Source organism: Lolium perenne, chromosome 5, assembly GCF_019359855.2.
Source record: "Lolium perenne isolate Kyuss_39 chromosome 5, Kyuss_2.0, whole genome shotgun sequence".
Taxonomy (NCBI): domain Eukaryota; kingdom Viridiplantae; phylum Streptophyta; class Magnoliopsida; order Poales; family Poaceae; genus Lolium; species Lolium perenne.
Window position 1 is genome coordinate 203,373,427 of NC_067248.2, and position 21,834 is coordinate 203,395,260.

Below are 21,834 nucleotides of genomic sequence, written 5' to 3' on the forward strand. Positions count from 1 at the left end.
ACGGAAGCAGAAGGCCTTGAAGCTGAACTGAAGACCGTCTTGGCAAGCATCCGCGCTTTGAACACGCAGCTTGGTAGATCTTGAGTCGGCTTTGTTTCTTAGCTCTAAAGTCGATGTCCTTGCATCGGCTGTATACCCACTATGAGAATTTTTTTTTACTGGCCAATTTTTTCTATCGGCCCTCAAATATTCCACCGCACACATGTTCATCTGCACATGCTCATCTGATTAGGTGCCCCCCCGAGCCGAATCTGTCAGGTGACTGCGGATATCGGCTCTGTAGTACGCCAAGGCACTGTATTTGCACATCGGCTCCGTTAGGATTCGTGTTGATTCTCATCAGCCGACGTGACCGCTGCTCATTAGATCATCGTTGAACACAAGCAGACCGTGTGGTGAGGATAATTTTGGCCGATTGCTGGAATCGGCCTCCATATAGATCGAAGCGCTCAATGAAGGTTTTGTAATGTTCCTTCATAGATCTCTGGGGCCGATCCCCAGGATCGGCCTCGCCACGTTTGCTCATTGGTCCGTTCTGGCTACACGGTCAGGCCGGCGGATAAGACCAGCCTAACCCCATCCTTTGTCACATCGATGCGCTCGCCGTCATCCAAATTTAGTGCATCGTTTAATCCTGGAGCACTTAACTCCGTTGGAAGGATGAGCACCATGTTTGTGCCAGCCGATGTCTCATCATCGGCTTTCCTTTGCTTGGGGCGCCACTCCATTTTTTGTGGTCGACCCTCTTCATCCAGGGTTCGTTGGATCTTCGCGGCTAGATCAGGCCGCGCCTTCCTTAGTGTGTGCAGGTATAACCTTTCGGCTTCCTCCAAGCCGCGCATTCGCTGAACCCTACGCTTTTGGGAATGGCTGAGTCCATCAGGGCACCACCTTGGCCGGTGGTACCTGTCTTCTTCTTCTTCATTGTCTTCCAAATCCTCGAGATCTTCTACTCGAGGGGACTCCGCGTGCTTGTTCCGAGGCGGGAGAGGCCCTAAGCGTTGGAACACGGACACGTTAGCTGCCTCCTTCTTCTTCTGGTTACATTCTGGGCAATTGCCGATTGTAGGCAATCGGCTCATTCCCGAATCCCAGCAGTGTCTGAAGAAGGGACAGTCCCAGTGCCTATCTTCGTCGTCTTGCTCCCTTGCCTTTTCCTTGGCACGGCGCTCGTACTCCTCCTCATCGAGATCATGCCGACGATGTCTGCTGGCGTCCCTAGCCAGACGGTCTCTATCATCATCGTCGCTGGATCGTCGACGTTGGCTGTATTGACTCACATACTTATTGAGGAGGTGATCAGAGAGAGGTCGCTGATATCTCACATTCCTTACTTCTCCCTCTGTGATGTAGCGCTTGCCATCATGACGGAGCCGATCGCGTGGAGCGGCCTCCTCTGTTTCCTTGCTGTGAGAGCAGCTGCCCTCGTCTCCGTCCTTGCCAGCGTGGTGTCCAGGTCCTACCATGTTGATGCTGAACGAGGATCCTGGTTGGCAACCTTCAGGGTAAGTGCACTCCACCATGTTAACGGCGGGGAAGGGGTGGGTGTCGACCTTCATGGCGTACTGGTTGAAAATCAGACGTCCTTGTTCTATCGCCATTTGGATCTGCTGACGCCACACCCTGCAGTCGTTGGTGGCATGGGAGAACGAGTTATGCCATTTGCAGTATGGCTTTCCGTTCAGCTCCTGTACCGTGGGGATTTTGAGGCCTTCGGGTAACTTCAACTGCTTCTCCTTGAGTAGGAGGTCAAAGATTTGCTCAGTTTTAGTCACGTCAAAATCGAACCCTCTAGGCGGACCTGGTGGCTTCACCCATTTGCAGGACACGGGGGTTGCCCCCCGAGTCCATTCAGCCACTGCTACCTCTTGATCTCCCGCAGAACCTTCGTCTTCATCTGCCTCAACCAGGACTACCGCACGCTTGAATTTGTCCTGGTACAAGTCCGGGTGGCGCTGTTCATATGCTGACAGTTTCTGAACCATGTGCGCCAGTGAAGGGTAGTCTGCTTGGGAGGCCATGTCCTTGATTGGTGATGCAAGGCCCACCACTGCCAACTCGACTGCTTCCTTTTCAGTTACACGAGCCGAATAACATCGGTTCCTAAGATTTCTGAAGCGCTGGATGTATTCTGCCACGGTTTCTCCACGCTTCTGACGTATTTGTGCCAGATCAGCAAGGCCAGACTCGGAAGCCTCTGAGTGATACTGCATGTGGAACTGTTCTTCCAACTGCTTCCAAGTCCGGATCGAGTCTGGTGGCAACGAAGTGTACCACCCGAAAGCCGATCCCGTGAGGGACTGTGCGAAGAACCTCACGCGTAGTGGATCCGACGCTGAGGCCGTTCCTAGCTGTGCCAAATATCGGCTCACATGCTCGATGGAGCTGGAACCATCTGATCCACTAAATTTGGAGAAATCAGGGAGCCGATATTTGGGTGGTAGCGGGACCAACTCGTACTCGTTGGGGTACGGCTTGGAATAGCCGATTGTCCTCCTTTTCGGCACCATGCCGAACTGGTCTCTCAGGATCGTACTGATTTGATCCGCGGTGCTGGCTGCAGGAGTCGAACTCGAAGATTCGCCGGAGTGGCATACTTAGCCAGCCATGCTTGCTTTTCCAGCTACGAGCCAAGCTGCAGAGCTGAGCTGCGGAGGTTTGTCGGAGTGGCATATTTAGCTAGCCACGTCTCGCTTCTCAAGATACGTCGCCGACGTTCCTCCTGCTTTTCCGGGAAGTCCCCTCTTTGTTGCGGCCTGGTTTGTGAGCGCCCGATTACGCGATGGGCACGTATGTGCACATGTACCCGTGAGGGATCTCCTTAGGCGCCTCATGCAAGAACTGGCAGTCACTAGGGTCACCACCGATCATGTAGACGACGAATGCCGGTGAATTCGGCACCTCTGGTGCTGCCAACGCAAATGGCAGCGGTGGACGGGACTGGAGTGGCATCTCTCCCTGGTATGTCCCGAGAGCTGGTCCTGACGGAGAGTATTGACGACTCATGATTTCCTGGATCACTCGAAGAGCAACACGCTCCAAAGTGTTCACCAGGTTCTCAGAGTGGCGGTATAGCGAGTGAGCCACCATGTAGTTAATCTCCTGACGAAGGGACCTGGTGCATTCTTCTGATGGGGCGGACAGGTCTATTCCATCGAGCGCACCTTGAGGCGAGAACCCTTTCCACCTGATGCCATGTGAACGGGTTCTGTGAAACGAGCCGATGAGGTCGGCTTCGAGGATCGTTTTGACCTCGTCATACTTCTTCTTGAGCTCCTCGGTCAGATCCTCGTACGTGACTGGGGTGCCGTCCGCCATCTCGGATGTAGATGGCGATGTGGTTGATGTAGAAGATTGTCCCACCGGGCGTGCCAGAATGTGTTGCGGTCAGAAACCCACCGGCGAGCAACGACGGGCAACACAGGAGAGCCGGGAGCAACTTAGGGCTGCGGCTGGCCCTGGTCCCTCCGAGCGACGGCCCGCAAAGACTCCGGCACGCACGTCCGATCTTCGATGCAAGGGCGTGCCACCTGACCTATACCTGGTCAGGAAGGTGATGGAGATGCCTCGCTTAGTTTCCTGCATGGCATACACGTAAACATTAAATACGAGCCTCGATCGGCTCTCAGGTTGTCCTGTGAATCGGCTCAAGGAGCCGATCCACCCATGATTCGTACGAGGTGCACGAATATATGGTGGTCCTGCTTGATCAAGATAAAGCTAAAACGATCTACGACGATTTGGGGTTTTCACCGCATAATCGGAACATCCTACTCATGATTGGACCTCGCGGCCACGCACGGTGATCGTAAGCCGATCCTAGACAGGGCCTAAAAACCAACACGAGGTTGATCCCCGGAACATCCCGTCTAGGGCTAGCAAACTACACCCTACGCGCCGCTGGATCCTCCAACCCTTTGTAAGGCCTAACTATTGCAGGTATTAAACTAATCCTTGAAGAACAAGGAGCAACCGTAACGGATCGGATCTACTAAATAATAATCAAGCGGGGTGCCGCCCCTACACCTAAGATAGGTGTAAGGGCGGCTAGATGTATAAGGGTTGCACTACGACAGCATATGATACGAAGAACAATGCTAACCCTAACACATCTAAGATAACTACGTTGCTCGCCATCAAAAAGGCTTCAGTACGAGCAACGCATGGTAACGAATAAACTGGTACTGCCTAGATCGCAAGATGCGATCTAGGCAGCATGATGCTTACCCGGAAGAAACCCTCGAGACGAAGGAGTTGGCGATGCGCCTAGATTGATTTGTGGTGAACGATGGTTGTTGTTTATTTCATAAGCCCTAGATACATATTTATAGTCCGTAGACTTTCTAACGTGGGAATAATCCCAACCGTGCACGAGACAAACTCTAACTAATCGACACGTATCCTACTATGTTACAGATACACGGGCAAGCTAGCCCAAACTTTGCATAACAGACCGATTCACGTATTTCTTCCATGTATATTCTTCAAGTCCATCTTGATCGCGGCCCACCTCTGACTCGGTCAAATTCTGGTGATAACAGGCTGAGCGCGGGCGGCGTGCCGATCCCGCCGCCGCCGATGGGCCGGGCCGCCCTCGAGGTGGAGATCGACGCGGTGCTCGTCACTCTCAGTGACGAGCAGCGCGCGGAGCCACGCTTCTTCCCCGACAACTACGAAGCGTGGACCGAGTTCTTCCGGCGCAGGTACGAGCGCGAACTCGCCGCGTATGACGGCCCTCCTCCTCCTCCGGCAAGGAACAACGCCGCCGGCCGCCGCCGGTGGTGGAGCGCGCCTGGCCGCACCCTCGAGAATGTGCTCGCGCACATCGAGGGCGGAAACTACCCCGTCCTGGGGATGCCACCGCCGGTAGCGGCTAACGTGTCGCGCCGACACGGTAGTTCCTGGATGCCGAGGTGGATGGCGCCGTCCTCCTCCTCGTCTAGCTCGAGATCGGCGTCCAGGTCCGGCGGGTCGACGTCGGCCTTCGTCAAGAAGGAGCCGGCGTCTCCTTCGACACCGATCGTCGTCAAGAAGGAACCGGCGTCTCCACCGCCGACTAGAGGGCGCAGCAGCGCCACCCTCGTCATCCGCGACCAACCCTCCTCCTCTCCATCGCGCGGGTGGAAGAGGAAGTCGTTGAAGAAGGAGGCCGCCGCGAACCAACTCGCCTAGGAGGCCCAGCGCGCCGAGGACGCCGCGGTGGCGGAGGCGATCGCCGGGTCGCTCAAGGACCTGGTCCCCGCCGACAACACCCTCCCCATCGACGCCGCGCTCGATCGGTCCAGTGGATCGGGAGCGGCAGGAGGCGGAGCGGCGGCGGCGGCTGCTGGACCTGGCTGCCGCGCGGCAACGCGCCGTCCGCGCCGCCGCACCGTCCGCAGCAACGAACGCCGCGCCCGGGCTCGTCGAGCAGATCAAGCTCGAGGAGAGCAGCGACGACGACATGTACCGGCCGACGCCGCCACGCGTCGGCGACCACGGCAAGGGTTCGAGCCGGCCCAGTACGAGGCGGCGCCGCCCCAGACGCCGCCGGCTCGAGCGGCAGCAGCGACGACACGGACTACACGACCTTCTACCGCCATTTCGGCATGTAGGAGGCCGGTTTTTAAATTAAGTTTAAGTTATCCCATCGCCGAATTCAAATATATGTACGAATTCGGCCTATTTATGTATGAACTCGCCTATATATGTTAAATATCATTAAATTTCGCTATGTTTGAACGAGTTTCGCCCAAATTTGTCTGAAATCGCCGTATTTCATTAAAATACTTTCATCCATCCTGAGCTCGCGGCTGGAAAAATAGGCCTCCTTGGATCAATTTTTACATCCATCCGGCGCTAAGCGCCGGATTTCTGCCTGGGAGCCCCAACGGCTGGATGCTCTAAAACGTGCGTTGAAACCGTGAGCCATTGTAACTCAACGTGGACTCAAAAGTGAGAATCGCAAACTGATCTATACTAAAGGAAATCTGTCTGTTTTTTACAAATCGAAAGCAGACATTTTTTTGGTTAATTGCATTATTTTTAAAGGATTTTTAGTAGTACGGTTGTCACATTCTCGATTGGTTACGGAAAAGTGCACATATCTTGAATTGTAAAACAGACGGCTGTTGTATAGGCACTCCAAAAAAAAAAAGGGTTTGCACCGAGATTAAATCTCTTTTTCTTTCGGGCAAGGTAATTCTCATAGCGAGAATGGAGTTTCTACAAGGATCGCAAATCCCTCAGATAGAATCTGAGAATAAAACTCAGAATAAAAACAAATTTTGTAATCCAACAATCGATCTCTCGCTGAGATCGGGCGGCGCTCGCGGAGCCGCTTGGTCACGTTTCCTCGCATCACAAAGGCGCTCGTGGCGAAACCATCAGCTGTCGCTCGTACCCACGCTCTGCGCGCCTCACCTCGCACTACCATTTTTCCATGGCGGCAGCGGCTGCTCACCTCCTCTCTTCCCCACCCGTCACATCCGGCCGACCTCCACGGCCAAGCCTATGGCATCACCGCCGCACCGGCACACACCAGACCGAAGCTACCAGGAGCATATCCTGCCGCGCGACACTTGGCCCCGATGCCCCCCTGTCCGCGCTCGCCGCCCCCGGACCGGCAGCCGCCACGGGGAGGACGTACCTGCGGGAGCACTCCTGCCTCCTCTTCCCGTCTCCGCGCGGCCGCCGCCCGCTCGCCGTGGTCAAGTTCCTCGGCGGCGCCTTCATCGGGGCCGTCCCCGAGGCGACATACGGGTAAGCCGTAAGCGGACTCCATCCAGCCTCGCAGTACACACTATTGCTTCGGTGCGGGGAAGAGCTGTTTTGATTTGCGTTTGGGGGCTGCGTGGTTTGGTTGCAGCTACCTGCTGGAGCTCCTGGCGCAGGAGGGCTTCCTAGTGGTGTGCGTGCCGTACAACGTCACCTTCGACCACGCGGCCGCCGCGCGGGAGGTCTTCCAGAGCTTCCACGGCTGCTACGACGAGCTCCTCGCGTCGGGGCTGCCAGAGGCTGGGATAAGCGCAATGGACATCGCGGGGCTCCCGCTATACTCCGTTGGCCACAGGTGATCCGAGCATGGAGTGTCGCAGACAACCCGTTCGACGTTTTGCCACAGAGGATGTTTGAAGTTTTGTTTCATTGATGCTATTTCTTCTACGTTTCAGCAATGGGGCGCTGCTTCAGCTGTTGGTGGGGAGCTACTTCTCGGAAAAGATACCAAAGGTTTCCTTTGTATTTAGTTAATAATAAGGGGCTCCGGAAATTTCTGTTTAATCATTTCGGTGATTGAGGAGGAATGTTTTAATTCCTATTTTTGTGTATAGTTAATTGATAACGGTGCTTATTGGTTGATGTTCTTTCATTGTTTTCTTATCATTTCAGGCTAATGCCATTGTCTCATTCAACAATAGGCCCGCTTCGGAGGCTGTTCCTTACTTTGAGCAGGTATTTTGGTCTGCGCTTTTTTGCACATTGGATTGTTTTTTTTCGCGGGTAAAACTAGATCATTATTAGGCAGCAGGGATTACATCAGGTTCAGACAACAGCTCCTGAAGGACGACCTCAGATCCTGAACCAAACCATATGATCGTTATACTCTTTGTCCTTGCCCAATTGTCAAGACTGGCTAATCCTCACTTGCCCTCGATCTACTTTTACAATTTTGCAAACACGATTACTACCAAGCAAAAACTTAATCTCTGAAATAAAATGCATATAAGACGAGCGATCTTGAGCTCTATGGCAGACCGCCGTCACTAGTTGAGAACAATCTGATTCAATAATGATCGGCACATTGGATCGTTACATTATGGTCAACTGGATTAACTATTCTAATTCTTTCTTTATTATTGTCGAGCCTAGCTGACACAATAACAAAAAACAGAGCCCTTTGTGCCAAGCAAATTGTGTGCGGTAGGCTAGAGATGAAACCCAACAAAAATCTGTGGCAACAAAAAAGTAAAGAAAGAAAACTTAGCGAAGTACAATAAAACTAAATTAAGGTTCCGGCACATGGATAGCTTATTATTTCAATGCAGTCCTACCAAGTGCCAAATCTGTAGGTACATCCCAAACCTTCAAGTCCTTTTGTTATCACCTCATCCCATGTCAACTTGGTCACCCAATCATCCCCGCCTCTCTTTGTATTTTCGCTAACCTTTAGAATACACCATTAGTTGGTTACTTGGTTATTCTCAAAACCACCTTAGTCGGTGTTGGACAAATTTCTCTGCCATCGCTGCCACCCTTATCCTATAATGTATAACCTCGTCATTGATTCGTTTTTTTAGGGTTGATTCGGTCCTTTCTTGTATGGCCACACATCCACCTTCACTTGCGCATCTCTGTGACACTCATTTGTTTGATTGTTGTCTTTTAGTGGGCCAACATTCTACTCCATATGACACCACAACTCTTATTGCCATCGTGTAGAACTCACCTTTTAGCTTTTAAGAGACCTTCTTTTTAGGGAGGATGCTAGATGCTTGCCCCAAGCTCATCCACCTTGGTTTGCTTATGTGGCTAACATCATCATCAATACATCATTGCTTTGCGGCATTTGTCCGAAAGTATAGGAATGTGTCCCTCTTAGGTACTACATGTCCTTCTAGATTAACCTCAGCCGCAACGCCATTAAGGTTGCACCTTATATACTTGGTCTTGGTCCTACTGAATCTAAACCCCCTGGATTCTAAGGTCTCTCCTAATTTCCTATTGATGCCCACCCTACTTCCATCTACGAGCATCAATTTTTTTTTTCACCTACCAACGCCACATCATCAACAAAGAGCATACACAAATGGATATATTATTTTATATCTTTTATGGCCATATCCTCACTAAAGAGAATGTATGGGCTCAAGGTTGATCGTTGATGTAGTCCTGTCGTAATTAAAAAGGTATCGGCCGGCATCAAAGTAGTGCATGAATCAATTGCTCGGATTGTGAGCCTGGCCAATGCATTCCCATGCAAAGCTGATCTATCAGTTGACGTATAACAAACTTCATGTATATATCTTATTTACTTAGTGTCATGCTGTATTATAAGTCACACTATTACTTGCTAACATTTCAATGTGATCATCTTGCCACGTACAAAATCACATCAAAAAAATGCCCCCAGCGAGTTGAGTTTGCGTGCTAGGTGCGATGGACTCAGGTGAACGACCAACGCAAAGAATTTTGCAGCCTTGATATTTTTTGAAGTTCACCCTAGAGATCCACATGTAGATCTCCCAAACTAACTGTTTAGTTTTGTGATGTACCCCTTGGCTACCGTGATGTTGGCTGTTGTGATTCTCACCTCGGTTAAATTTCCATAGGATTATATAATGTCATAATGATGACGGACAGTAGTGAGAATAAAACAAAAAAAATAAAATCCATTAGTAGCTTCTACGCACTTCTATATTCAAGGTAATTTGACCCTTTAGTCATATGTGTTGTAGTAGTTTCTAGATTGTTCTAGTGTCAGTTGTAACCATGTTGTTTGTGTTTTTGCCTAGTTTTAAGTAGTATTCTCTAGAACCTTCTAGCAATAAGTAGTGGAAGCTCATGAGGCCTATAAATAGAGGTCCTCACCTCATGATGCAAAGTCTAGCATGCAATCAAGTGAAGCAAATATAATCAGACATCATAGGGCATGCCAAATAGTAGGTCCCAGTCTGGGCCATGTACTCGAGTCGACTTGTGCGGAGCCATGTACTCGAGTCGACTTGTGCGGGGCCACGAAGGCCCTGTATCTCGGGCAGGCCGCGGATACCAGCTTCCAACACTTGTGGATCGACGTGCGGAGTTTGAAGGTGACTATGATGAGAAACGACTCGACCTCGACTGCCTGACACTTATTAGGAAGTCAAGACATCCATGTCTTATTTGGAGTCGAGCGTTTTTAAGGTCGGTTTGTATGTACGCCAATATATACACCCCCACCCCTAGGGTTTAGATTTTGGTTTTTTTAGATTATGAGTTCGCCGTAGATGCAACTCCATGTACCTCGTTTGTGTCGAACGACCAGACAAGACCGCTTACAGAACCTAGTCTTTTTTTTTTTGCGAGATACAGAACCTAGTCTTTCATCTATAGTTACTTAATCTATATTCGCAGTATCTGTATTGCATATCATCGTTCTTGCTTGTTCTTTGATTGCTTGCATGAGTTAGATCTTTGATACGTAAATTTGTTTTATGCAGATAGGCCCACTATTTAGTCAACTAATGCCTATGATGGAGGCATCACCTGTATACTCCGTGGCAAGAGATGCATCAGGTGATTATTCATTTATGGTTTACCTTATTTTATTTACCAATTAATATTTAAGTGTATTGGAAATGTTATCACTTGCCTCTAACCTTCCATATCAATCAAATAGCATGAAAAGCCCTAATAAATTAAGATAATGATAATTTTAATTGTTAATTATGATGTTGTATCTCTGAAATTCTAGCTGCTTCATGGTATTGCAGCGTTGGTGCTATGCATCATGACATGTTAGAAATGTGTGTCAAAACATTTTTTTTTATATGGAACACTTGATTCCATTACCGAACTGATCCAGCAGAAGCGCTGGTCACACACAAAGGTACATCATTCGGCAGCGATTCCGGCCAAAGCAGTTTTATGTCCTGCCGGCTCGCACCATACTCAGCAAGGGAATGAGCTAGAGTATTACACATACGTGGTACATAGGAGAACTCATACGAGTTGAAATGGAGCTGCATGTACAGGCGTATATCCCTATAGATCACTTCTTCAGGTGTTCTGTCAAAATCTGTACTCCTCATGGCTCGGACAAGGTTCTGCGCGTCTGATTCTAGGATCACATCAACCATTCCCCAGTCAGCAGTGGCACGCGCTGCTTGCTCGCAAGCATGTGCTTCAGCCTGTGCCGCGCTCGCAACGTAGCGGAGAGCTCCTGCTCCCGATCCCCTGATCTGACCAGTACTGTCCCTGACTGCAAAACCCCATCCACCTGTCCTTGTTGATGCAGCAAACGCACCGTCGATGTTGATTTTGAGGCGATCACCTGACGGCATCTTCCATTCTGCTGTCTCTGCAAGGACACTGTCAGGGCGTACCTTGCTGCAAAACACTTTGCATTCTCCCGCCCAGAATCTGGTTTGGGCAACTACGTTTTCTTGTCCTCCTACTTTCTCTTTTGCATTGATTTTATTTCTGTTTGTCCACCATCGCCACATCATACATGCAATTAGCACACTTTTTTCTTCTCCCATTTTTAGCATCTGGTGTACTACTTCCTTTGCACCTGGACAGGTACATAGCAATTGACGTTCCTCCTCCAAGTTCAGATCATTCCATATCTTTTTTACTTCTTTGCATCTCAAGAAAAGGTGCGCTCCATCTTCATCTAGCCTCTGACAACAAACACACCTCGTGTCACAATCCATTCGTCTTCTTTTTATATTCAGTTTCAGAGGAAGACTATTATGGGCAAACCTCCACACAAATTGTTGTATTTTTGGTGTACATGCCAGTTTCCAGATTTTCTCCCATTGTAAAGTGTTTGATGGATCCCCAGAAGATGACTGATGCGGTCCATCTCTATCCTGGACATATAATTTATACGCCGACTTTACCGTGAAAGTTCCCTTACTATCATAGTGCCATGCAAGAAGATCTTCAAACTCTTCTCTGATAGGTATAGCTAGGATTATATCTGCATCTATTTTCCAGAAATTTTCAGTAACCAATTGCACATCCCATTGGCCAGTAATTGGACTGATCAACTCACTAACTTTTGTATAAATGCATTGCCTTCTCGGGGTGATTGGCTTTAGAGCTCCATCCCGTGGAAGCCACGGATCATCCCAGATATTCACATTGGATCCATCACCAATTCTCCAAACTAAACCCTCCTTTAACAATTCAACACCACGGAGAATACTTCTGAAGGTGTAGGACATACCAACCATGGGTTTTGCTTGCAGAATAGTGTAATTGGGGTAATACTTCGCCTTCAAGACTTGTGCACACAAAGAATCAGGGGAGATTAGCATACGCCATGCTTGTCTAGCCAACATGGCCATGTTAAAACCGTACAGGTCACGAAATCCAAGGCCACCATCTTTCTTTGACCTTGTAAGCTTCTCCCAACTCAGCCAATGTACCTTATTCTCTTTATCTTGTTGTGCCCACCAAAATCTACAAATCAATGTGCTCATCTCCTCGCAAAGTGTTTTGGTGAGTTAGTTTGATGCAAAAGTAAGTTAGAAGAAAGATGCAAAAAATTGCTAAAAAATGGTTATGTTTGCTTCGTGCAACTTTGTAGGGGGCGCATGGAAGGCTCTATTTGATTTAGCTGGAGGTTTGATACAAGAGTATGATCGAGAAGCTATGGCATCTGTGAGCAAATTTGTTGATCAGTTACCCTCTGTAATGAATCAGGTACTTTATGAATCAAAGTTATTTGAGCATTCAAATGTGCTTCTACAACATGTTCATTTATATCTTTCTAATCCTCGCATGTTATTTACAGGTTACGGAAGGTGTATCTGAATTCAAACCAACGCCGCCTGAGAACCGTGAATTCTGCAAGAACTCCTACAGTGTACCAAATACATTATTGGTAGTGTTGACAAACTTGCTTTTTTTTAGGCTAACCTTTTTCTGTTATAAATATTAGCGTTTATTAATTTTCCATGCACACATTGTAGGTGAAATTCAGCGTCGATGCTATTGATGATACAGACATAATTGAGAACATCTTGCAGCCTCGGGTAGAATCAATTAATGGACAAGTAAAGAAGGTCACACTGTCAGGAACACATCTAACTCCATGTATACAGGTACGGCTGGTTATAATTTTCATCTCACAATTGTATGATGCATCATATGCAAACTTTTAGAACTCGGTATATTCGTGTCAGGCTCGTTTTATTAGGAATCGACTTGGTGTTATCACTAGGAAACAAGTGGCTATTTGTAGTTGAACTAAGACCAATTTATCATTCTCAGAATCACTAGATCATAGTATCAAGGACTGCTTCTCTGTTTATGTGGAATATCATTTATGTACACGACATTGATATTTATGTGTACCAGTCATTAACTATAGCTATACTACAGGATGTTAAATGGCAGGCTGGTTCACAATACACTCCAGCAGATGCTCTGGCCCAGGGTTTAAAATCATTGGCTCTCAATGAGACCAGGGTCCTCTCAAGAACTATCGCTGATTGGTTTAGATCCATTTAGAACCTTAGATTCTTAATTATTGTATGACTATTGAAGTTCAGAATGCTGCTTATGAAGGTATGCAATACTACTGTACCTATAATCCATATATAGTATGTCAATTTACAACCATTAACGGGCTTTGACACCACCCTGCAACTTATGTGGTGTAAAAACCTAGGATCATTTCTTGCGTTGCTCATGCAGTTGCCACATTGGAGATCCTTTCACACGCAGAGCCAGAACTGCAGAAATATCTGTAGAATCTGTCGTGCTGTATGGTCTTCGTTCAGTTAACTTTGGTTCATGCATCAGAAACATTTTATTGGTTCCTGCAGAACTGGCTGATGCAATTGGCTGGGTGTGGAGCAGTGGAGGTTTGCCTTTGCAAGGACACATAAGAGTAAATGTTATTGCACCTACGGCTCTAAGAGAGATGCATTTGGACCGAATTGAGTACGTCTATCGTGCAAGCTCACTGGCAGTCCGTACTAGTATTATTATCTGATCAAGATTTGGAGGTTTGGGGCAAGTCTTGGGACCCTAGTCAGACTGTGCAATGCATTTGACCCAAATACCAGGAGAGCAGTGATCAGGTATGGCACCAGCGAGTCTGAGTTGGCCGTATAGACCTTGCAGCAGGCAACCCTGTCCATGCACGGCCTTCTGATGATTGGCAATTTATTGCAATACAATATTTTTCTGTATAGGTGTTACATTTGGGACAATTTTTGTGTACTTTGTTTAATTGTGAGGATGCTTGTAATGAGCACTTGGTGCAAAGAAAAGCTGTTGGTTCTCCAGAATATATACTGAATGCATATGGTGTAGAACGATCTACACCAGACAAGAAAATGCAGCAACTGTAAGTTATTGATCTTGAATGGTACCGTTTGGATTAAGCTCAGTTAAATCGTGCCGGTGCGTAGTACTGAGGCCTGAGCTCACAAGGCACCAATTCTACGGAGAACATCTTCCCAGTTCAGGATTCGCTGGGACTGGTATCTCCAGGCTCTATAGTCAGAATCAAGATGCAGTTATTGTTTTTGAGCAAATGTTCGTGCAACTTTTCTTTTGCCTTGAGTGGTGAAGTAAAAACATATAGTACTCCCTCAGTTTATCTATCTAGAAGCATTTTAGTTAGACAACACTTATTTCCGAATAGAGGAAGTATGTTTTGATCACATAACCGTGTTCTGCTGCCGACGTGTTTCACACATGCCACCAGCATTCTAAATGAATGCTCGATCGACACGGCACAAGCATATGCTTGATCGTTCCGTGGACAATCTGGTTGTAATTTGTTAGCTGTGACCGGCACGCGACACGTGGACTACAACCACCCGCTCACCGTGAGAGAGACTGCTACATAATCCAAACACGAGCTTTTCCCAACTTATACATAAATCTCTACAAATGGTCAAGCAGATAAAATCAGTGTCCGGAGTATCTAAAGAAGTTAAAGGTGAATCTATTCTCAACTAAGCATTAGATGCTGAAACTAAGATACTATATAGCTCACAAATGTAAACGCGCATTTTCAAGACCTGGCTATTGCGGAACCCGATTAAACTTACTCTGCCACTAAATTACATAGTTACCCGATCACTAAGTTATAAAATTTTCAGGAAGGGGAATTTTCCTTTAAACTGTTCATCTGAAACTTATCATTTTTAGCTAAGCTACATACTTTCAAATTTTGGTATGAAAAAGGCACGCACGTATATACTATACATACATGCATCCTCTACATGTAAAAAAATATGTAGAATTTTTTGAGATATGGAAATACAGATTTTTGGTCCGCAGAGTAAACGGGTTCCGTTGGACCAGGTGCCACTGTGTATTTTTATCACAAATGTTAGTATCCAGCTTCTTCTCAAACTGGGAATGGTGAAGGAGATGAATTTGTTCACATTACAAATATAATAAGATGAAGGTCAAAGCTCAACCAAGCTGAGAACAATCATGACATAATCTCGTATATTGTCTGAAGCTAGCAAACATAATGCATGCCCTTTTTATGTGGTCTTCGTCCAGTTTTCCTCGGTTAACTGCGCCACGCTAAGCTTCCGGCATTTCAATTGTGCATTCGGCCTGCCTCCTCTGCTTGGCGTACCTCCTCCGCTCACGGACCATTTTTGGTATTTCCTTCCATGTCTTTGGATTAAATGCCATTACTGTATGTATCACAAATGATGTAAGAATAAACTTGTACAAACTAATGTCGTAACATGAAAATTTATACCACATGGCATTATAAACGGAGATCTTAGGCAAAACCAAAAAGAACAATTTTTGTGCGTTTGTATTGTACTGTAGAATGTCATGTCTCGAGCTAATTCTTTTAGTAAACACTCTGTTGCTGCTACGTAAGAAATAAATACCCATTACTGCTACGTCCATTATTACAACTTCTTATGTGATCTGCGTTTATAAAATTTAGTACTCCCTTTGATTTAAAATAATTTCCTAAAGAATAATATATCTACACACTAAAATATGTCTAGATATACCTATTGTACTCCCTACAATTGGTGGCTATTTAATGCTCACCTAGGAGTATACTCTTTACACTGCCCAGCATGTATTCAAATACTGTTCCCTATAGTAGTAAGTGAATTTCTGATGATAGCGTAATCAATGATATTAATAAGTTAATAACTCAACCAGTGGACCTTTTCGCAAAAAATCATACTAATAGTAACTCAGAGAAAGAAAATAAATCCAGAAGTTCAAAGAACCGGAAACATTCATGGACGTCACGTAAGATAGGCAGGCACACACATACATGTTAAATTTGGTGCAAAATCATGATAACTTTTGAGGAAGAGAGGAGATCACAAACTAAATAATGTAAAACAAGGTACAACAATGTGAAGCAAAAAAATTACAGTACGCTACAGACCAGGGATGGTCAATTCGCTTCACCAAATTTTGCATGCATGTGTTTATACCTGACCTATACATGTATGAATGTTTTCGCTATTTTCTAAAACTTACGGATGTACCAATGTTTCACTGAGTAGCAAATATCATAATAGTAATCATGTAACATTGCGGTCAGATTGCTACTTCTTAACTTCAAACAACACAATGATAATGCGAACGGAAGATGACGTATTGACGCAGTACACGGGATGTATGCTTGCATTTGTTGGTGAGATATGGCAAAGAGAGAAAGAAACACATGCGTACCTTCATATTGGGCATCCAGCTGTTTGCTTTCAATACTGCCCAGTTGCTGCTGCAGGCATCTAGGAAGCTTCTTTAGGGCATGACAGTCTGTAATGTAAAGCCTTTCCAGAGACCTGTATGCATGAGGCTCATTCGGTAGGGATGCCAGGGTACTGCAGCCAAAAAGCTCAAGGTATTCCAACGATGGGGGCTCTCCCGCCATAGACTCCAACGATGTGAACCCACTGTTGTTCGTAATGCTCAGGTGCTTGAGGGACGTGGGCAGGCAGAGAATCCCGCCCAACATGTCACATGACCATATTGATAGATATCCGAGATAAGGAGGGAGTGAATACTCACTAGTTTCTGCTGATGGCTCTGGCGCATTTATGGAAGCACTGACTTGTGGTCTTGGGGGACCATCCAGCTGACATGACAGGACTTGAATACTTCTGCAGCCACGAATGATTATGGTCTTTAAGGATGGTGGAAGATTCAGAACCGCTCGTAAATTTCCACAGACACGTAAATACAGAAGTTCTAGGCATGGACAAAAGTGATTCATGGGTGATGATGACAACTCTGATACAGCTGTACGTGTGATTGAGTCAATGCAAGAAGACCCTTGAACTAACTCTGACATGCCCTGCTGCTGCTTGCTAAATATGGACTCAAGCTTATCGCAGATATAAATAATCAATTCCTTGAGAGATGCTGGGACATTACACATCTCGACCAAACTTTCACAATTATTTACGTTGAGAGCCACGAGACCTGGCAGGTGTTGACTCCTTTCAGATGCTGACGGCTCAAGAGGAGCTTGTGCATATCCAGTCAGATTTTTGCATCTTGCAATCTGTAATCTCTTCAAGGATATCAAGCTTTGGAACACTTTCTCAGGCCAATGGACAAGCACATCACATCTATCAATTTTCAATTCTTCAAGATGTGTAAAATAGTCCCACGGCTCTAGTGCAGATGACCCAAATAATGAGTTGCAGCATCCTAACTCCATAAATGTAAGGGCAGATTTCTGGAACCATTTCTCGTTGATGTCCACCGGTGCAATAATAGTGCACTCAACCTCTGACGTTGTTTCTGTGTTTTCTAGATTTAATATCAGCTTGGTCAGTGAAGATATATATCTGTCTACCAAATGAAAGATCTCTTGCTTGCCATCTTCAATTTCTAATACACTTAGTTTTGGCGCTTCAGGTAAATCCATCAGCTTTGGGCAATTCTTAATTGACAGTTCCTCAAGCTGAGGAAACAATATTTGTTCTCCTCTGACTGCAACATCCCATCTCTGAAAACTCTCCAAGTCTTCCAATTTGAGTACCTGTAGGGCTGGAAACGCCGAGCGAAAACCTCCACATGATTCCTGTAGTAATGGTGCTTCAGGTAATGCAATCAGCTTTCTACAATACCTAAGAAACAACTTCTCGAGAAGAGGAAGTGGAGACCATACTGATCCATGACCTCCACTACATGGTTCATGAACCATTGGTGCTTCAGGTAATGCGATCAACTTTCCACAATTCCTAACAAACAACTTCTCAAGCACAGGAAATACTATTTGCCCTTCTTGCCTCTCATTTATTTCCCACCACCTCTCAAGATCCAACAGATGTTCTAGCCTAAGCTCCTTCAGTTTTGGAAAAGTGAAGGATGTACCGCATCTGAACAAAACTTGCAATCTTCCACATTGAAAAAGATGGATCTCAACCATGTTTTGCAATATACCCATACACTTTCCACCGTAGGAATATATCTTCAGAACCTGCAGCCCATCATGAGGTTCAAAATTGTTGAGCACCTTACTGTCAGAAATAGAAGTCCATCTTAATCTCAGTTCTTTGAGATTCTTCTTTTTTCCGAGATTTGCCAGTTTTGCCTCTGCTTCTCTAACATTCTCTACCTGACGTAGCTCTAGCTGACCACCAAGGTTTAAATGCTCCAACTCTGCAACGTCACTGCAATCAGGTCCAGTAACCGCTGCTATAAAATATGTAAGAGTCTGCAGCTTAGTGAGATTTCCAAGTTCTGGAGGCATGCTCTTCAACCTCCGACATCCATGGGTGTAGAGGTGACGGAGGGAAGTCATATATTTCATCTGCCTAGGAAGACGAGTAAGAAATCCGCAGCAGGAAAGGTCCAACACTTGTAGGTTATATAGAATACTTATATCTTCAGGAAGTGCTTCCATACGACTGAATGAGAGATCAAGGTACCTCAGCTTATGCAGATACTTTGGTTTCAGTACAAATGATTCTACATATGTACGGACCTTCAAGGCATGCAAAGAGCTGTACTTTGACAGATGCTGCAATGGGCTCCAGATAAAACTATCGCATAGCAGTGTTTGGATAGCAGGAGATCTTTTCTCCATAGAACCATTCAAAATACCTTCTGTGTCATTACATGACAAAAACAAATGCCGAACAGTATCTGAAAGCCACTCAGTCTGATTTGGTTTCTCACTTGCAAAAACACATTCTTTCTCCATAACAGATATTGCAATATCATGCATAAGATCATGGATTTTACATCTCGTCCTAGAATAATCCTCCTCATCATCATTAAAATTTTCTATGTCAATAAAGAATGACCTTGATGCCAGCTCATTGAAAATATGTCTTCCATTTGTTTCATTGTGTTCTGGGACAAATCCATTTGCTATCCATAGATGGATAAGTTTTTCCATGTCAATCTTGTAATCCTTGGGAAATACAGCACAAAAAGCAAAGCACTGCTTCATGTATGATGGCAAGTCATTGTAGCTAAGCTTGAGTATTGGCAAGATTCCAGTTTCCTCGGTGCAAATACTGCTGCTACATGATACAGCCTTCCATTCTTCCACGCTGGTCTTGGCCCGAAGTACAGATCCCAGTGCAGTTGCAGCTAAAGGAGAGCCAGAACATCTCTTCACAATCTCACCAACTAACTCAACTAGCTCGGTAGGCTTTTCTTTCTCCGGAGTGAATGCTCTAGCCACAATAATTTCCTTTATGAAACTATCATCCAAAACATTGAGATTATGGGTTGTATTTGCACCCATGATTTCAGCAACTTGTTTGTCACGAGTTGTTGTCAATATTGCACTACCCGTGCCACCATGCTGAAGACACATCTTCAACATGTCCCACTTATGGGTCTCTCTGTTCCAGACATCATCCAGTACAAGGAGATACCTTTGTCCGCTTAACAATTTCTGAAGTCTATCCACTGGTGATTTTTCAGTATCATCATTCTTCTTGGGAGATGCTTCAACTATACACTTAGCCAAGGAGTTCACATCAAAGGTATCAGAAACGCAGACCCAAAGCAGCAATTGGAAATGCTTCTGAATTTCAAGTTCATTGTATATGAGCTGCGCTAATGTGGTCTTTCCAAGGCCCCCCATTCCAACAATGGGAACAACTGTGAGATTTGCATTGTTAGCTTGACGAAGTAGTGTACCAACAATAATCCTCTTATCTTTGTCTCTAGATCTTCTGGCAATTTCATGTGGGTCGATGATAGCATAATCTGTCTGCCTCCACTGTTTGGACACGGATGGCTGTGGTCGGTATTTAAACCTAAAGGCATGCATCTCTGCTATGAGGACCTCAATGTCTTGCAGAACCCGGCTAAGCTTGCTAGCCATTCTGTGACGAAACACAACACGGTTGTGAGTAGGGAAGAGTTTAATTACATCGACGCCAAGCTCGGTGTAGTGACCCTTCTTCTTGGCTTCACGACGTAGTGCTTCGTAGTTGAATTCATCAAAGACTTCAATTGCTTCATAGGCCACCGTCTTGAGCTCCTGGAGCCATGCTTTCGCCCCTTCTCTGTGTGCCGTCGCCTGCTCCTCAGCGTCGGTGATGACGTCAAGGATGGCTGGAAGCTTGCGCTTGAGAATCTTGTGCTGCTCCTCCATTCCCTCCATCACCTTGTATTGGTCGAGGAGGTAACTGGACACCTTGTCCTTGAGCATGGACATCAATGGCCCGATGGCCATGGAGACCACCAGTTCTGCCATTGGAACACTCAGAAGAAGCTTCACCAACACACACGGCGGAACACAAGTGCACTGCAGAATCAAGAAGAGAATGGTGTGAGTAAGACGCATATAGAGTTTATCTACAACATAAAACAAGGGGTGTATACAGCTTGAGATCTGTTATCGAACGAATCACAAGTCAAATATCCAATCTTTGACAGCTCAACACTGAGCCTTTTTTGCGAAACACTGCGAACTTTTTGGGCGGACACATATAATAAGAACAACTAGCACGAGCTATCTTCATTTCTTAACATCATACAGAGAGAGAGAGGCATGCTAACCTTATGCTGAGACTGATGCAAGTTGCAGATACACCCTCCTAAATTCTTAGGATTAAATGTTGAATTTTAGTCTGCTGACATATCAAACAAACGTAGACTGTTAGTAATACTAAGATGATGAAGATTATATGCATCATCTTTTCAACTGAAATGGTATAGAAGAGCCCTGTTAATATAAAGCAGAAGAGTGGCAGAAAAGTGCATGGTGGTGATGTACTGATGTGAATGGGAGATGATTGCATAGTTGTGAATGCCAGCAAGGGTACAAGGGGAAAGTGGAGTGTAGAGAGAGCCCTGCTAATATTAACAGAAGAGTTGCGGAAAGGGTATACAAGGGGAAACAAGACACAGTAGCTCTCAAATAAACCAAGTTTCAGGTTTTAAAATTAATCAATGCTTGATCGAGGCACAGAAAGTCATATGAGACAATGTCACTTTTATTCACATGCTTGTCGCCAAAGATGAGAAAGAAAGATATCTTTACGACGAGACATGGTTTCATTCCTTCCTACTAACAGTAGTTATGTGAATGGGAGATAAATGCACAGGTTTGAATGGTGGTGAAGTGAATGTTGAATTGACGAATCGAGTCTCAGAAGAGATGGATGAAACAGAATGAGAATTACCTTGTGTTAACAGGGAAGCTGGATTGGATGCACCAATATAGATCTTGCTCTACAAGGAGCTGAGAGATCTCCTTGTCGACACCATCTGCGAGAAGAAAAGTGAAATCAGAAAAGACTATAACAGATATTTGAGGGAAGGGGAAGGGGAAGATAGGAATGAATTACTACCTTGAGTTGTGCTGGTGATGGGAGGCAGGGAGGGGGCTTGGAACACAAACGCACTGAAGAATGGAGAAAGAGAACGGTGTGAGCAAGACATGTATAGAGCTTCAGATCTGTTCTCGAACCCAATTACTGTACAAGTCAACTATCCAATCATGCCAGGTCGAGAAAAAAAAGACTATCCAATCATGCAACTGGGCGATCTCGAGGGATGATATTTATAATAAGAACAACTAGCAGGGGCTGACCACAAAATAACATTACCATGTGCTTACATCGCCGCGCGCGATCTGCATCCTGCGGTGCAAGCGTTAAGAGCATCTCCACTCGTCCCCCCGACGAGGCCCCCGAGCGACGTTTTTTC

At 45.9% G+C, this 21,834-nt stretch overlaps 2 protein-coding genes across 3 annotated transcripts; one reads left to right on the top strand and one right to left on the bottom strand.

The window, feature by feature from the left end:
- The first annotated feature begins 6,346 nt into the window (after positions 1 to 6,346).
- Positions 6,347 to 13,974, top strand: LOC127301456 (uncharacterized). Of its 2 annotated transcripts, none has more exons than XM_051331701.2 (10): positions 6,347 to 6,741; positions 6,848 to 7,051; positions 7,152 to 7,209; positions 7,369 to 7,431; positions 10,179 to 10,254; positions 12,275 to 12,390; positions 12,482 to 12,571; positions 12,660 to 12,791; positions 13,072 to 13,257; positions 13,518 to 13,974. In XM_051331701.2, exons 1-9 carry the CDS (start codon positions 6,422 to 6,424, stop codon positions 13,198 to 13,200), a joined length of 1,188 nt encoding a protein of 395 aa, XP_051187661.1. In that variant the 5' UTR covers positions 6,347 to 6,421; the 3' UTR covers positions 13,201 to 13,257; positions 13,518 to 13,974. The 2 variants fall into 2 exon arrangements, with proteins under 2 accessions (XP_051187661.1, XP_051187662.1); XM_051331702.2 differs by lacking the exon at positions 13,518 to 13,974 and adding an exon at positions 13,387 to 13,508.
- Positions 13,975 to 15,003: 1,029 nt separating this feature from the next.
- On the bottom strand, positions 15,004 to 21,590 carry LOC127301453 (putative disease resistance protein RGA4). The gene is made up of 5 exons (XM_051331698.1): positions 21,477 to 21,590; positions 21,309 to 21,393; positions 20,683 to 20,753; positions 16,378 to 20,428; positions 15,004 to 15,359 (listed from the first exon to the last, which is right to left on the bottom strand). Exons 4-5 carry the CDS (start codon positions 20,375 to 20,377, stop codon positions 15,244 to 15,246), a joined length of 4,116 nt encoding a protein of 1,371 aa, XP_051187658.1. The 5' UTR covers positions 20,378 to 20,428; positions 20,683 to 20,753; positions 21,309 to 21,393; positions 21,477 to 21,590; the 3' UTR covers positions 15,004 to 15,243.
- Between the last annotated feature and the right edge of the window lie 244 nt (positions 21,591 to 21,834).